At 33.2% G+C, this 18,912-nt stretch overlaps 1 protein-coding gene and 1 long non-coding RNA gene across 2 annotated transcripts; one reads left to right on the top strand and one right to left on the bottom strand.

The window, feature by feature from the left end:
* The first annotated feature begins 9,394 nt into the window (after positions 1-9,394).
* Positions 9,395-11,359, top strand: LOC109193479 (expansin-A15-like). Its single transcript, XM_019344317.1, has 3 exons — positions 9,395-9,630; positions 9,748-10,063; positions 10,794-11,359. Exons 1-3 carry the CDS (start codon positions 9,498-9,500, stop codon positions 11,098-11,100), a joined length of 756 nt encoding a protein of 251 aa, XP_019199862.1. The 5' UTR covers positions 9,395-9,497; the 3' UTR covers positions 11,101-11,359.
* A 4,294-nt stretch (positions 11,360-15,653) lies between these two features.
* Positions 15,654-18,394, bottom strand: LOC109193480. Its single transcript, XR_002056289.1, has 3 exons — positions 18,177-18,394; positions 16,795-16,891; positions 15,654-16,031 (listed from the first exon to the last, which is right to left on the bottom strand). It is a non-coding gene; the product is annotated as an uncharacterized LOC109193480 (long non-coding RNA).
* Between the last annotated feature and the right edge of the window lie 518 nt (positions 18,395-18,912).

Raw genomic sequence — 18,912 nt, 5'->3', positions numbered from 1 at the left:
CACCAAAGAAACAACAAAAACCATCATCATCGAGTTTTCCTGTAGAAATGAGATTCAGTCTGATACCCGGTGCATGCTTTACATTTTTAAGTTCCAGCTTTGTGCCATTGCTGGTCTCAAGACAAACTGTACCGGTACCAATCACCTTCACCTGACCATCATCACCCATTCTTAGCTCTCCAAAATCACCTGGAGTATATGAAGTAAAGAATTCCTTCCTTGGTGTAACATGGTAAGATGCGCCTGAATCTACAATCCAAGTTGTCTCATGGCATGCAACGTTGACGACATTCTCATCACAAGCAAGAAGCAAATCTGCTCTAACTATTGCAACCTGGTTCTCTGTGTGATCATCTTTCTTGTCTTGCTTCTGTTCCCTTTTCAACTTGAAGCAATTTTTCTTGATGTGACCCTTCTTGCCACAATGATAACATTCAACATCCTTGTGCCATGACCTTGACTTACTTCTGCTTTTATCTCTACCCTTCTGACCCCTTTGTTTGTTTCTCCCCCTATCATTTGTAACCAAAATATCTGACTGAGAAGTGGAGGTGTCTTGAGATCTTCTTCTTGACTCTTCATTCAAGATACCACTCTTGACATACTCCATGGTCACAACACCGTTGGGAGCAGAATTGGTCAAAGAAACCCGAAGTGTTTCCCAAGAATCAGGTAGAGTGTTAAGCAACCAGAGACCAAGTACCTCATCCTCAAATTTGATGCCCATGCTAGACAACTGATCAAGAACACCCTGAAAATCATTGACATGATCATTGATCAATGTACCTTCCTTGAATCTTAGATTCATCAATTGTTTTAGCAAAAACAATTTGTTATTGCCCGTCTTGGAAGCATACAGGGTCTCAAGTTTATCCCACAGGCTTCTGGCATGTGTCTCGTTGATAATGTGATTCATAACATTATCTTCAACCCATTGGCGAATATAACCACAAACTTGTTGGTGCTCAAAGTCCCACTCTTCGTCTGACATGCTTTCTGGCTTTGCAGTTGCAAACACAGGTAGATGTAATTTCTTCACAAACAAAAGATCCTTCATCTTGGCCTTCCAAATGTGATAATTTCTACCATTCAATCGTACCATATTACTCATATTTGTCTCCATGTCAAATGTACCCAATCAACAACCAGGGCTCTGATACCACTTTGTTGGGAAAATCCCACTTCCTCCAAAATATTTGATGAATAAACCACCCAAGAATATGGCAAACCCACAGCAACGATCTCCTCTTCTCGCTGCCGACGGAGAACAACCCAAAAAAAATCCCTTTTCTTTTGCTTAACCTATTCTGCCGAAAACAAAAAAGGGAATAAAACAAAAAAAAAGGAACCTTTTTCTTTTACTGCTCTCAATGCCGCACTGCTACCAAGAACATATATAAAATATATATATGTTGAAGATTGAAGAATGAATAAAAAGGAAATTTTGTTTCCTTATTCCTGTTGCCGCCTCATCATAATCCCTAATTCATCCAATATTCCTAATTAAATATTATTATATTATATAAATATAATAATAATAATTAGGGCTCAATATGAGAGGAAGTCCAACAAAAAATATAGTGGATACAAATTGGCTTGGTCCAAACATGAGCTATTTACCACATAGGAGGGAAGCCCAACCCAACAAAAGATTATGTTAAAATTAATGATTATTCTTTAAAAATCTTATTTTTTTTTTTCATTAGAAATCTTAGTTCGTTAGACTTAGTAATAGATTATTACCTCATATTTATCTTATTTCACCCTAATTACATTTCAACACCATGACTCTATTACAAGGTAATATTTGTTCTATACTTTCTCTATCTATTAGAGCTCAAAGAGTCAATACCCCACGACCAGAGTTCGATCCCGTGACCTTCCTTCAAAGAGAGCCACAGAGGTGCCATCTGCGCACAAGGTATGCATGAAATAATATAAGATGTGTTGCCATGGAGTTTGAACCCACAACCTCAAGTGTAACATGTATTCCAATCCACCAAGCCACTCCAGGATCTTTTGTATTAAGGGGCAAGAAGCTTCACTTATGCATGGGAGTGCGTCAGAAACAAAGTAGTGAGGGGGGACACTTGTGTGGTCAAGAATTACCGATGCCGTCCATTTGTTAACAATCCGTGAGTTCTTCAACAATATAAGTAGGGTGTCTTCCCTCCGCTTAAAAAGCATCCCTTAACTCACCAAACCTCTTCTGGACGAGTGGTTTGAGTCTTCTCCCTCATGTTGGCATACTAGGATTTGATTTGTAGCGGTAACATTGTTATTTCTATTTCATTATTAAGATTATAGCTTGTATTATTTATTTATTATTTGGGCTACTGTTTTTTGCCAATATCTCAAACTTTGTACGTAATCTTTTGAACCTAACGCCTCGAATAATAATACTACTATTTTCCTACCTCCATTTTTTATCTCTATACTCGATTCTAACAAAACCATCCGGATAAAATACCATTAATAGCTCGGCTCAATTAAGATTTTTGAATAGTATTAAAATACCTTATAACTTGTTAATTAAAAATGTACATTTTTTCATTATAAAATTTTGTCTATTGCATGTAGTTCTGTAAATTATCAGATTATTTATTATTACCTCCCATCTAATTCAGCGTAAAACGTAATCACAAGTTCCCACGTAATTCACAAACAATTTAGAGTCCCCACGTAACCGCTAACCTCATAAACTGTTAAGTAACATGATGTCTTGTTTGCCACTATTCGATACTACTACCTTCTTGCCTTTAGCTGCGCATAATACGACACCAAAAATGGTAGCTGTATTTCATGAAATATAACTCTTATCAAGTATACTAGTTTTTTACGTGCATTGCGCGATTAGGATAATACCCAATATTTTTCTTTTAAAAAAATAAGTACTTTAAAGTATATCAAGGCAAGATTATATGAGAATTGTTCATGCATAGATAATTGAATGTTGAATTTGCGTATTTAAATAGGTAATTCTAAGTTTACAAATGCAAGATAGTATAGTCAAGATTGATTACAATTGTCAATAAAATAATTGTATAGGTATGGTTGAAACCAAATACAGGACATAAGGGAGAGCAAATAAAAATTAGGGCATGAAATATTAAATATATACTAATATTGAAGAGCTAACTGCTGATTGTCAAACAAGGACATTGCGAGATAGTTTCCCACTTCAATTTATTTTGTAATTTGAATACTCTTTTGTCAATAAATCCCACAAGTAATTAATATGACTGGCTTAATTATATATTTTTTTTAATTTTTTAAAACAATTATTATTATTATTATTATTATTATTATTATTATTCTTATTATTATTATTATTATTATTATTATTATTATTATTATTATTATTAAATAACTAGTATTTGTCCCGTGCGATGCACGAAAAATATGTTATAAAATATACCCTATATGAGGCGTATTCATATATAAAACTTTGTTATTTAATAATTATGTGTGAATTGATATGATAAAATTATGAACATAAATATATTTACAATTAAAATAAGAATTTATATTTAAGGTGGGTGATTACTACAAATCTTAAACTATATTAAAAATTTAACTCTAGAGTCACCACACAAAATTACCAACAATTTTTAGACCTTTCTAAAACTTTTGATCCGTGGTGACTCTGAAAATTGTAATTCAATTACTATTATGGCCTGTTTGGTTCGCGGAATAGGCCGGGAATGGCATAGCATTCCCAGTAATAGGCATATTCCTTTGTTTGGTAACCATTTCTATTACCAGGAATACTATTCCTGGTAATAGCCTATTACCTCAAATAAGGTAATAGCTATTACTAGGGCCCCCCTGGTATTAGCCTATTACTGAACTGGGCCCTGGTATTAGCCTATTACTGAACGCTCAGGAATAGATTTTAGAATATATTTTCTTTTTTACCCCTTTCTTTAACCTAATTTTTTTTATCATATATATATATATATATATATATATATATATATATATATATATATATATATATATATATATATATATATATATATATATATATATATATATATATATATATAAATTTATCCTATTTCACCACCGTCGTCGCCACCACCACCATCACCGCCGCCACCACCACCACCACCATTGCCGCCGCCACAACCACTGCCGCCCCCAGCACTGCCACCGCCACCACCACCACTACCACCTCAGCACCACCACTGCCACCACCACCACCACCACCGCCGTCGCCACCACCCAGCAACACCACCGCCGCCACCACCACCGTCGCCCCCACCACTACCACCCTAGCACCACCACCAGCACTACCACCCCAGCACCACCACCACCACCATCACCACCACCATCGCCACCACCACCACCACCATCGCAACCATCACATATTTTTATAAAGGTATTTATGTCTTTTAAAACATATTTCATTTCTATTCCTTAAATCAACTAAACACTGTAATATAAATCCTAAAGTCTATTCCTTCCGCGAACCAAACAATAGAATACAATTCCTATTCTATTCCTTGCCTATTTCATTCCTTATGGAATATCATTCCTATTACCTCAAAATTCATTCCGTGAACCAAACGTGCAGTTATAGTTTACTAAGTACTTAAAAATTTGCATTCAAAAAAAAAGTTCTTAAAATTTTGTAATATTAAATACTATGTACTAAATTTTTAACATTGACATCATTAGAATAATCTCAATTGAAGTTTATTTGTGAATTTTTGGATGAATTAGATAAGTCAAGAGAGATGAAAATGAACTAAGGTTAATTTGAATTGTTATACACCATGTAATAAATAAATAAATCTTATTAACTATTATATGACCATATGATTTCTTAACTATAATATAACCATATGGTTTGGTGAGCAATTACAATAATTGCTCACCAAACCATATAGCTATATTATAGTTAAGATAAATATATGTATACCCTTAGGTCATTTTACATGTTAATCTAAACAGTTAATTTTTTAAATATTTTTTTACTAACCGTTGTCTCTGTTGATATAATTCGCTGGTCAAATCCGCTAATATAATTCGAGCGCTAACCACTAACTCCTGATTATTAAACAAGGACATTGCGAGATAGTTCTCACTTCAATTTGTTGTGTGATTTGAATACTCTCTTTGTCAACAAATCCCTCAAGTAGTTAATATGATTGACTTTATTAATTATATTTTTTAAATTTTTTCATGGTATTAATAAAATACTTGGTAAATAAATATATAGCATTATTTTGTATTATAACTTTGATATTTAATTAAAAAATAGTGTACAAAAAAGATAATAGACAATGTAGTGAATATAATCAATTGATGAATTTGAATGTAAAGAATTTTTACATTGGAGAAATATAAAGACAATATAACGAATAAAATTATTTATCTTAATTAATTTATTGATAATGAATAATTTTTTTTTAATAAAGACATTGTAGGGACAATGTAGCGAATATAATTAATTGATGAATTTGAATGTAAAGAATTTTTATATTGGAGAAAAATAAAGACAATATAACTAATAAAATTATTTCTCTTATTTAATTTATTGATAATGAATAATTTTTTTTGAATAAAGACATTGTAGACACATAATTCTAAATAAAGAAATGCATATATATTATTTTTGCTGTAGCTACTAAATTATTATTTTAATTTAATAAGAGTAAAACAGAGTACTAATTATGTCAACTTTGATTGGGATGAAGTTCGAACCTAAGACCTTTCTTATTAAAATCAATAAGTAAGTTAACGGTGAACTAATAGAAATTAACGGAAAAGATAATATTTAACGGAAAAGTTAACGGATATTCATATTCATTAAGGATAAATTAGGAAATTTTAAGGAAAAATTAAAATCTGATCAATCTTAGCCATTCATTTGATTAAAAAATTTGACCGCCATTTTTTTAACCTATTATAGGCCTAACTCTCTTGGGCTCTTATTAGTATACTAGTTTTTTACGCGCATTGCGCGATTGGGATAATGCCCAATGTTTTTTTTTAAATAAGTACTTAGTATATTAAGGCAGGATTATATTGAAATTGTTCATGCATAGATAATTGAAGGTTGAATTTGCGTATTTAAATAGGTAATTCTTTTCCCAGAGGTTGAGTCTTCAACCCCAAGGGCCCCCCACACTCCGACCCGACAGAGCATTGTGGACAAGGAATCTGCCCACTTTGGACATAATTCCCGCACTGCCGCCGCCGAGGTTCAAAACCATTGAGCTAAGCCGGTGCGGGTTAAATAGGTAATTCTAAGTTTACAAATGCAAGATAATATAGTCAAGATTGATTATAATTGTCAATAAAATAATTGTATAGGTATGGTTGAAACCAAATACGGGACATAAGGGAGAACAAATAAAAATTAGGGCATAAAATATTAAATATATACTAATATTGTTTGAGGAGATTCCGACATTAGGGTTTGTGGTTAAGTTCTATTAAGACTTTAATATTAGAATTAGATTAATGGTGTAGTTATAAGTCTATATTAGACTTTAATATTAGAATTAGACTAACGGTGAATTAACGGAAAAATTAAATGGATAATCATATAATTAAGGATAAATTAGAAAATCTTAAAAGAAAAAAGTTAAAACCTGAACAATATAAACCATTCATTTGATTTAATAATTTGGCGGTCATTTTTCTACCCAATGTTAATAATTAAATAAATTCGCTGGTCAAATCCGCTAGTATAATCCGCTAACGCTAACCCCTAACTGCTGATTGTCAAACAAGGACATTGCGAGGTAGTTCTCACTTCAATTTGTTGTGTGATTTGAATACTCTCTTTGTCACAAAATCTCTCAAAGTAGTTAATATGGTTGGCTTTATTAATTATATTTTTTTCATGGTATTAATAAAATACTTGGTAAATAAATATATAGCATTATTTTGTATTATAACTTTGATATTTAATTAGAAAAATAGTGCAGAAAAAAGATAATAGATAATATAGTGAATATAATCAATTGATGAATTTGAATGTAAAAATTTTTACATTTGTGAAAAATAAAGACAATATAACTAATGAAAATATTTCTTTTAATTAATTTATTGATAATTAATAATTTTTTTTTCACTGAATAAAGACATTGTAAGGATAATATAGCGAATATAATCAATTAATAAATTTAAATATAAAAAATTTTTATATTGAAGAAAAATAAAGACAATATAACTAATAAAATTATTTCTCTTAGTTAATTTATTGATAATGAAATTTATTTTATTTTTTTGAATAAAGGCATTGTGGACACATAATTATAAATTAAAGAAATGCATATGTATTATTTTTTGTTGTAACTACTAAATTATTATTTATATAATTTAATAAGAGTAAAATAGAGTACTAATTATGCCAACTTTGATTGGGATGAGATTCGAACCTAAGACCTTTTTCTATTGAAATCAATGAGTAAGTTAACGGTGAACTAACGGCAATTCTTAAAATTTTAACGGAATTAGTAACGGTGTGTGTGTATTTTAGGAAATTTTAGTGTAAAATTTAAATCTGATCAATCTTTCAATCAATCTGAGTCATTCATTTGATTAAAATCTGTGACCGCCATTTTTTCAACCCATTATAGGCCTAACTCTCTTGGGCTCTTATTAGTATATAGTAGATAGTAGATTTAAAATTTATTGAATGAAAAAGAAAAGAATAAAAATTATGACTTATATCCCATTTATTAAACAACTAAAACATGATACACTATAGGAAGTAGAAGATAAAAATAAGAAATGGGAGTACTTTTATGATGTGTTTGGTAGTGAAGAATTGCAATTTTGTTCACACTTAATTTCAAGAAATGAAAAATTTTAAAGTTTGTTTGGGAAGAATTGCAATTCTATAAAATTACAATTTCTTAAATTTGAGGAATTGCAAATCCCTCTTCCTAGGAATTGCAAAAATCCTTAATACATGAAAAGAAAGTTTGGAATGTAATTACCAAATTACCCCCCTAATAATTTTACATTTTTCTCTAGGGCTAGGAATTGTAGTTACATGACATTGTAGTACGTCTTTATACAACTTATTCTCTTTCAATTATCATATATACCAAACACTAGAGTCACAATTGTGTGAGACCGTCTCACAGATCCTTATTTATAAGATTGATCGGGTCGAGTCTTGTCAATATGAAAATGTAATACTTATACTAAAAAAATATAATACTAATCAAGAATAAAATGTTTATTACTCACTTCGTTTCATTTTATGTGCCTGATTCGATTAATGAGGCTTAACTGAAGTTCTTTTTAATTCAATTTTTCATAATATTAAGTTTAATATTAGTAAACAAAATTTATATATTTAGAAAATACACTAAAAGTATTATTAAACACAAAAAAAAAATCAAATTTAAAAAAAAGTAAAAAATACTAAAGAAAATAAACAAAGAAGAAAGAATTGGTTTGACTACTAAATACTCCATAGTAAGACAGATAAAATGTGACAGATGGAGTACTTTTAAGGGAATGTGTAATACTTTTGAGTAAAATTATAACACTATGTAAAAGTAGTACAGTTTTCATCAAAATTATTACATTTTCTCTTATAAGTAATGTTGACAAGTGTATATTACTTATAAGAGAAAATGTAATACTTATAACGAAAAATGTAATACTTTTAAATCAAAATGTAAAAGTATTACATTTTGTTTTTCAAAATTATTACATTTTTTCATATAATAAGTAATAAATATTTTATTCAAACCTGATTAGTTGGCGTGAGTGGCCCTACACTAAAGGTGCATTCTACAGTTAGGGCATGCTCAACACACTTTGTAGTCTAAAAAAATATTTTATTCTTGATTAGTATTACATTTTTTAGTATAAATATTACATTTTCATCTTGATCCAACCTCGAATCCGTGAGATGGTCTCACCTAAATTTTTACCCAAACACTAAAATTGAAATTCTCATAATTATATTCATGCTTACAAAACAATAGAATTTGAATTTCTATTTTTTTTCTCACCTTATTCTTTTTCTAGAAAATTACAATTTCCTCCTTATTGCAAAGGGTTAATACTCATACAACACAATACCCTTACTCTTCTCTCAAAAGGTTGGGTCCCCAACACCAAGGACCCTCACCACTTCGGTCCGACAAAGCATTTGAAATGATATAAATCACGATAACTCAATAACTTAGCAGATTGAGCTAAATGTCGGTGTCCATAAAGAATCTATTCACTTTAGACATAATTTCCAGTTTCCCACACTGAGACTTGTCAAGATTCTAACATAGTTTGATCTCTTCTCCTAAATACTAAGCCCGAGCGGGCACAGTACTCTTACTCTGCTGTGCACATGCATCATCGATTTAGTATTTATACCTCTACACGTCTCCTTGGCACAATGGCACCTCCACAGTCAGCCTCTCTCATCCTCTGCAAACAGTCAAACCAACGAAAAAGTAGACAGACAACATTGAGGCTAGCTGCAGGCCGCCCAGGCGGTGGGTCGTTGAAAACTTGAAATGTGGTTTTTGTGGTTTTTCATTCTGGCTTTTCTCTCTTTTTCTTCATCTGTTCATGCCAAAGATAACAATGGTGGCTGGAGTCACGCTCATGCCACCTTTTATGGAGGTGGCGATGCTTCTGGAACAATGGGTATGTTAATTACTTAATTAGTATATACAATTTTGGGCAACGATCATATATCAGAGAATAATATTCTAAGAATAACATTGTTTACATATTTATCTAATTACATGATATGTTAATTAGGTGGAGCTTGTGGGTATGGGAACTTGTACAGCCAAGGGTATGGCATAAACACAGCAGCAGTGAGTGCAGCACTGTTCAGCAATGGGTTAAGGTGTGGGGCTTGTTTTGAGGTGAAATGTGTGAATGATCCAAAAGGGTGTCTTCCTGATGCCTCAGTTGTGGTCACTGCCACCAATTTCTGTCCTCCCAATTCTGCCCTTCCTAACAATCAAGGTGGGTGGTGCAACCCTCCCCTCCACCACTTTGACCTCTCCCAGCCTGTTTTCCAACAAATTGCTCGTACCAAATCAGGAATTGTCCCTGTTTCTTATAGAAGGTATGTATGTATGTATGTAATACTCTTTGGTTCAATAAATTCACTTTTCCTTAATACTAATTGACTGAAATGTTGGAAATGGTCCAAAAATGAGGACTCGAGGTCTAGGAAGGCGACCTGAGCCAAGATAGGTGATCCAGGGCTAGCCTCTAGGGTCGGGCCAAGACCGTTAGCCAATCCCGCCATGGAGCCCGTCTCCACTCTCTAGTTGCTATACTATGGAACAGGTCCACCTTGTAAAGTGGACCTTGATCATAAATTGTGTATTTTTAGTATTGGAATTGTGAACATCTAAAATATAAATTGTGTTTCTAAATTTTGAGACTTTGTAAATACAATACAGGGTCATCACAAATTGTGAATTTTCAAAAGGTAAATTGTGAACATTAAATACCTAAATTGTGTATCTTTAGACTCGAGTCCACAGAATAATTTGTCGTCCATCCCCGAGCACAAATGGGTAGGCCTTGACTTGATCTTATGGTCCACCACCATTTTAAAAAGTTTGTTGGGGTTTTTCTTGTATAAATGGCAATTGTCTTGGCATTGCATGGTTATGTCCCATGACTACAAAACATTACTTGTTATATTGTTACATTAATCCACGAAATACTATTGCAATTTATATTCTTTACCATTTTACCCTTATTAATCTATGCCAACTTATTGATTCGTATAAACCCCGAGTCAATTTGTTCCATTACTAATATATACTAAATATGTAATGTAGGGTAGCATGCCAAAAGAAGGGAGGAATAAGATTCACAATTAGCGGCCACTCATACTTTAATCTGGTACTAATTACCAACGTAGGAGGTTCAGGGGATGTCCATGCAGTTTCCATCAAAGGCACCAAGACCAATTGGATGCCAATGTCCAGAAATTGGGGACAGAATTGGGAAAGCAACTCTAAGCTAGATGGGCAAGCCCTCTCCTTCAAGGTCACCACGGGTGACGGTCGCACTGTGGTATGCAACGATGTGGTCCCCTCCGGATGGTCCTTCGCCCAAACCTACATCGGCGCCCAGTTTACTTAACTCCAAAATTAAATGTCGTTAGTAGTGTTGAGAGGAAAAGAGCAGAGCTTATTTTAAAGTGGCTCTCGATACTCTTATTGTTAGGTTAGAAGATTTAAATATATAAGTTAATGTTTGAATTTCTATCTAGGTGGTTTTAATAAAGGGAAAATGATAGATGTATTCTCATGGAGTATAACTCCCGTCATGTGTACAACTTTTATTAGGTAAAGAAAAGTGAATGAATAAAAGTAGTAGCTCACTTTGTTTTTTAAATCAATTAGAGCATGATACATAAGCAAGGTGTAGAAAATGGAATATAAAGTGAGAATTGTTGGATATTGGTGAATAAATCGATACACAAAATATATAAAATATATATTTGTCCCGGAAACAAAAAAAGAATTTAATTTATAGAAAATTAATTCCAACCAATTTTGGTACGAAACCAAAATTACATATATATACAACGTATATATATTAACCAACTAGGGATTTATTTTATCAAAATAATCCCACTACAACTAGTACGAAACTAGTACAAGGATTTAATCTATCCAAGATTAATCCCACCACTTGGTCCGAAACCAAGAACAAAAAAAAAAAGAACCGGGTTTCTAACCTGAGGTTTTAACCCAACGAGATGAAACAAGAAGAAGCAGAGGAAGCCCGAGTCGTGTGTACACACACTCTCCTTAAAACCGATTCGCCGCCTCCCGAGGGTGCTAGGATCGTTGTGGCGTCAATCTCCCAGGATAAAACGGACTATGACTTTGGCGTTCGAGCACTCCAACCCAAAGTCCGACGAACTAGAACACAAGTTGAGCACTCCGATGTTTTATGGAATTATGTTGGCAAACAATTTTCTCTTTTGAAACCAAGAATGAGAGTTGAGAGAAAAATAAAAGGTTTTGAGACTTTTCAAAGAACATGTACACCCATTCTGCTAACATAACAAGGTATTTGTAGGAGAAATAGAATTAACAGCCTATTCATGGCACATAAACCAACATAAATTCAATTTTATAATTGAATTACAACGTTCGAAACGGTCGTACTTATTATCGAAATAATATCAACGGTCACGAATTTAATACGCGATTAATTCGTACCGACCATAACGACCCGTTTCAAAATATCTGAGTGACCGAGAAGTCCGTACAAACCCGAAGGTTTAACGAATTGGGACTGAAAATCACACCCGAGTGGCCCGCAAACACCGAAACGGTGCAGCACGAATCAATGCATATAGCATTGACTCATGCTCACCGAATCCATAGCACGAAAGGTGCCTAAGCCAAAGATTAATAAAAATCAAAGGCACCAAAACCAAAGCTTAAAATTAAACTTTCAAGTTTCGTGCAGCATCTTTTGTCCATGCATGAAAGCATAGCACGAAAGTACACTTCCCAATTCACTAACCAAGCTTTCAAAAGCTTAATTACCATGTTGCAACTTAACCTTTTCCAAAGCTAAATTACAAGCATTCTTTCGTGAATGCTACGTAATTAGCATCAAGATTAGTGCTAATCTTAATTAGCCACTAAACAATAGGTTTAAATTGTTGACTTCTCTCAAATAGGTTCACTTTGAGAATCAATTTCTCATTCACCTATTATTCATTTTGAGCATACATTATATCAAATTCTTCGTCTCACTACGAAGAACCCGAATCCACTTTAACCCGACCCAAATCGGAAGTGGACCCCACATATATTTGTACCACAAAATAATCACTCAAAATGCCATTTTTAGCTAAAAATTCTAACATTTGTGTCCGTGAAACTCAGAAAATGACTTCCGAGAGTCATTTTCCGGATTTTCACATGTTTGGCTCTTCAAAGAAAATAAAATCAATGGAAAAAAAAATTGAAAAATGTCTTCCTAAATTTTTAGTCGGAAGACATTTTCTAGATAATTTATTTTCCCGTCCCTCTCTTTTATCTCTTTTCTCTGCAAGCTAGTTTTCAGATTATTACTACCACCACCACCACACCACCATCACCATCACCATCACCATCATCATCATCACCACCCCACCACCACCCGACCACCACGACACCATAATCATACCATTACCACCACACCATCACCACCATTACCACCACCACCACCACTAACACCACCACCACCATTATCATCATCACCACACCACCACTATCACCGCCACACTGCCACCACACGACCACCAACACCATCACCACCACACAATCACCACGACACCATAATCACACCACCACTATCACCATCACCACCACACCACCACACAACCACCACGACACCTCCACAACCACCATCACACCACAACCACTACCATAATCACCACACCACCACCATCACCACCATATCACACCACCACCACCACGATAATCATTACTAGACCACCACCATGATCACCACCACCAATTGTTGTTGTTGTTGTTATTATTATTAAAATAACAAATAATTTGATTTCTAAAAAATTAACCAAACAAAAAATATGCAATTTCTTAACTTTTAGCCACATAGAAAAGGTAGTTTTCTGACCTTTAGTCAAATACTAGAAAATTAAATTATTTTCTAAAAAACGAGTCACTTTTTGAAATCATTTTTCGAAAGAATTTTCCAAGTTTCTAAGCAGACCTTACATATAGTATTACTCTTACAGACCATTTGGTTAAAATGAGGGAATTATGAAGGAAATGAATTTTAATTCCGTGAGAAAGGAATAAAGTGAAAATAGCGTAGGAATTCAAATTCCATGGTTTGGTAAAGTAAAATAGAATTACTGAGAATTTCAATTATGTAGTCTTTAATTGGTATATATGTGAATTGAAAGAGAATAAGTTCTACAAAGATCAAAATGGACATGTAAAGATGTAAGATTATTAGGTATGTCAATTTGGTCCTCACACTCCAGAGTTTTTCCAATGTATTATAGAATTACAATTCTCTGGGAAGGTAAAATTTACAATTCTCAAATTTGAGCAATTATAATTCCATAAAATTACAATTTTCTAAACCAAATTTTAAAACTTTCACTTTTTATAATTAATTGAAAAAAGAATTACCTTTCAAAAAAAAAATTACAATTTCTCTCTATCAAACACATGGGAACGAAATTTTGTAATGTTCACATGTAGCAGCCCGCGATGACACAGTACACAGTACATGGTACATTTTGAGAGACAGACAAAACTATGGGCTCCTTGGTTTGTGTGTGTTCTGTTTTGTTTTGAGCTTTTCAAAAAATGTAAGACAGTTACTTGAGATGTTGTCTTCTTCTCATCTGGTGATCAATAAAGGTGTCCGCTAGACTTCCATCTGTATAGCATATAGTCTTCTTGTTCTGTCACTGTTACGAAGGTAGAAGCCGTGATGCTATTGAGAATTATGACATTTCTGAAAATTTTTATATAGTCCAGAAATAATACGATAAGGTAGAAGGATAATTTGGTAAAAAGTTCCTTGCATATATGGGGCAAGCTGCTTATCTGACCAAGCATCATGATTTTGAGAGTGACTATCATATCGGCTTCTACATTTCAGTTCCCGGTACATCTAAGGTTCTTGTTCTTTGTGGGGGAAAATATTATCTAATGGAGGTTGTTTATTAGTTTTTAAACAAGGTATCTATTAACATGGATGGGGATTAAACCCCCAACCTCAATACCTCATGCTTAAGGGACGAGGTGCTGAACCACCACGCCAACCATGTTGGTTGCGTATAGCTTAATGCGTAAAGCTCTTAGTTTCTAACTTTATGGTCAAAGGTTCAAACCTCACCTTAGACATTTAGTACATTATATTATATATCTATTAAAAAAAGATTGGTTTCTCAAAACCAAACCGATCGGTACTTCGGTTTAAGATCGAACCGAACAAGTTCGGTACCCGAACCCAAATGTCCGGCCCTAGCTCTAGATGAAATGTTGTTTAATTAAAGATTATAGCAAGATATATTGACTGTTTTACAATAACACAAGTGTTATCGATATATCCAAAAATCAATCAAAGTGCAACATGTAGATATTATTATGTAACATTTCAATCGGGAACTAGTAGAAGACAACGAAATTGTGTTGGACTATATTACAATAGAGAAACAGTTAGCAAATATTTTCACTAAACTCTCAGGTCGGAGTTCCAACAATTGAGATATACTTTTGGGATTTCCTTAATGTCATAATCTGACCATATTTGAAACACCATGTATTAATTTTCGTTAAGGCGATTCTCTTGTGAGACCATCTCATATAATCTATGAGACAGGTCAAGTTTAGATAAAAATGTAATACTTATGATGAAAAGTGTAATATTAATCAAGGATAAATTGATTGTTACTCACGAGGAAATGCAAAAAAGGTGACAGTTTAATGAAAATTGTGCATTAAAAAAAAAAAAAAAAAAAAAAAAAAAAAAAACCCACAGCATTTGAAACAATTGAGAAATTGTATTTCTTAATAATGATTCACTGCATAACCAGTAAGGCAGTAACTTCTCTACTTTTATGCGAAGAATTGAGACAAAGCTTATGATTTCATGACTCATGCTAACAATAATTATTTTTTTTTTTTTGAAAAAAAAAAAAAAAAAAACCCTAATAATTTCAAGAATTGAGACAAAGCTTATGATTTACAAGAATGGTTTTCATCAACAACCTCTTGATCTAATGGTAATGGTTATACACCAAAATCCACAACACGAATTCAAAAGAAAAACATTTTTGCTTGAAATCACAAGCATATTATTACAAGTTGTCAAAAACGCAGCTTAAGTGGGCAAATGCTAGGGGAATGCTAAACGAAATAAGAATTCTTTCAACATATATTTTTATGTATTCCAACAGATTTCCACTTACAGAGATCGTTAATTTTCTCCACCGTTAGGATTTCCTTCTGCAGCCGCCAACGATTCTGCCATCATCTTTTCTCTATTTTGCAGTTGTCTTTCCACAACAACCATATAGAGGCCTAAACAATTAAGTAATTGATTCAAAAGTGTATGAATCGAAGTTTATTTGAATGACTAACTGAAACAATATGATACTGACCCATAAACATATTCCCCTCCGTAACCACATCGAATCAAATACAGAAAATCATAAACTAAATAGGACACAAAAATGATGCATATGTTCTCTATATTCAAGACGGTAAAACAGCAGGTTATTCTTTAAAGACCTAACTGAAGCTCTTCATATTCTAACACTTGCATTCATTCTTCTTCATTTAAGGTTAAGGCACTATTTAGTAAAATAGTTAGCCTATCAGCCAATTTTGGCTTGTTTGATCACTATTAGCTGTTTGACTTGGTTAAACAACCAATATGAGTAATTAATTCGCTTTTTGTAACAATTTATTACTCCAAAACACTAAAATTCAAAAAACAGCTCAAAGCAGCTTTTTCGATCAGCTTTTTGAGAAAGTTATTTTGTATGTAATCAGCTAACAATTAATTTACCAAACATCTTTCTACAATCAACTAATGCTATCAACTAGTCAAACTCACTAACCCAATCAGCTAACAACTATCAGCTAGCAGCTATTTACCAAACACCCCCTAAGTCATAAGTGTATCAAAGTACTACCCTTTTATGAATAATCTTTGAGGAGATTTAAATTAAGAAACTTGTTACTGTTTTAGTTTTAACAGTCAAGGCAAGTAAAAAAGTTGATAAAACGCATAATTCATGACAAATTTTCTACAACGAAAGAAAAGACAGACGGAAAATACCAACTGCACTCCCAATTGCACAGAGCCACAAAATCCTCCCAGACCATTTATCAGCAACTACTCCTCTACTCCAGAATCCCATCTGATCCAGCCAAAACTGGAACAAAATTATATTTTGTAAAAGCAGAGAAATTAGGAAGGCTACCAATTGCTAATACATAATATGAGTAAAACCACAAATGAATCAAACAACACTTTTATTAGCTCGCTCAAGATTGAATACAGCAGAATTGAGAAACGAAGACCATATAGTTGGCTAGGTTGAAAATAAGCCAGGCAAGGTCATAGGCCTTAGGCCTGGGCTTATTATGGGAGCCTAAGGCCAGAGCCAATCCTTTTTACAGACCCAAGCCGGCTTGGCCTAGGCTTTGAGTCTATTTAAGACCTACATGTTCTAGGGTTTAAAGCCTATTAAAGGCCTACATATTTGTAAAAGAAAAAAGAAATTAAACCTGATTTTATGAAATACTGGAACAATAGAACATATTACATATCCACTTAACCAGTCCAATACTCCATTACCACACAAGTACATAACCACAAGTTCAAAATAGGCATGTAAACAAGCCAAGCCGAGCTCGAGCTTGAGCTCGATAAAAATATGATGGCTCGAGCTTGAGCTCGATAAAAATATGATGGCTCGAGCTCGGCTCGCCAAATTTTTATATAGCTCGAGTGTTCGAGCTCGAGCTCGGGTAAATATGCTCGAACTTCCAAGCTCGTGTTGGACCTATTTAACTTCATGCTTCAATTAATAATATAAATTGTTGTGTCCACTATCCATACATAAATAATAAAAACTTGATTAAATTTAAAGACCAAAGTAAAATGTATAACTTATGTTTGAACCATAAAAACTTTTTTTTTTTTTTAAAAACAAAAGTTCAAAGTTGAAACTTCAAATATTTAAAGTTTAAAGCACTCAAACTAAGTTGACATCAACAGCAACAATAGTGGTCTCAAAATAAGTTCACACCAACTACAACAATAGTGGTCCTTGTACATTTCAAGATTCATATTCATAGCTAAATTTTAGTAGCAATAGCCAATAGGGGATGGGTCCAATATCATCTTAACAATCATGTTTAGGAATTCAAGTATAAAACTAATGGACATAATTAAAACTTGACTTACTTTCATCAACATAATAGATGAATTCTCTATGAACATCACTAATGGAAAACAATAATGAAATCAGTAAGCACAACATAATGATACCTCAACAACCCTAACATATTAACAACAACAAACCATATGAGGAGTAAGTACACTAATATTAAGCATGTGAAACTCCAGTAGCACCATAAATATTACAAATGTTCTTGTTCCTTTCTGAATTTTGAAAAAGAAATCGACGGAGTGAGGGAGTGAAGAAGACATACCGTTGTCGCCGTCGGCCTTGGCGTTCTGCTGATTCTAGAATCTGAGAGATTTTAGGGATTTTGGGATTTTAGGTTAGGAACTTAGGATTTTGAAATAATGTTTGAACTCTGTACTAAAAATGGCGATACTTCCTCAAAAAAAAAAAATAAAAAATGGCGATACAGTCTTAAAAGTTTCAGTATACCTGAAGCTTTTGATATTGGATTGGATTGAATTGGGCTAGGGCAGTTATTATTTGTGAACTTTGAAAGAAATAAAAAGAAAACAAAACGGTTTTCAAAAAAAAAAAAAGTTAGGGGTAGGATTGGAAATATGGTAAACTACAGGGGGTGAGTAACAAATTGTGCTATCTCATAAACCCTAGCTTCGAACCCTCTGGACACTCTGCAGTCTTGTATATATCGAACCCTCAAACTTTACCTCTTTCTTGTGATTTTTTTTTCTCTATTTTGTTTATAGTTTCTCAATGATTTTCAATCTTCAGCAAATGATGTTGCTTTAGATTAATCTTACTCCTTCTGGGAAGGAGAAAGATGAAAGTGTTGTCAAAGGAAATCAGAATCTCTGATGCATTGTATTGAATTATTTTTCTCTGCTTGTTTATAGTGTTATGCCTTTTGCCTATGATGGTGTTAAATATACTTTGAGTATCTCACTCTGAAAACAATCTAAATCTGAGGTGTCAAGGCGTAATTCATCTGATAGTATGTTCTTGGCCTTTATTGTGGAATTGTA

This window comes from Ipomoea nil, unplaced genomic scaffold (assembly GCF_001879475.1).
Source record: "Ipomoea nil cultivar Tokyo-kokei standard unplaced genomic scaffold, Asagao_1.1 scaffold1895, whole genome shotgun sequence".
NCBI lineage: Eukaryota > Viridiplantae > Streptophyta > Magnoliopsida > Solanales > Convolvulaceae > Ipomoea > Ipomoea nil.
This window is presented reverse-complemented; position numbering and strand designations above follow the sequence as displayed.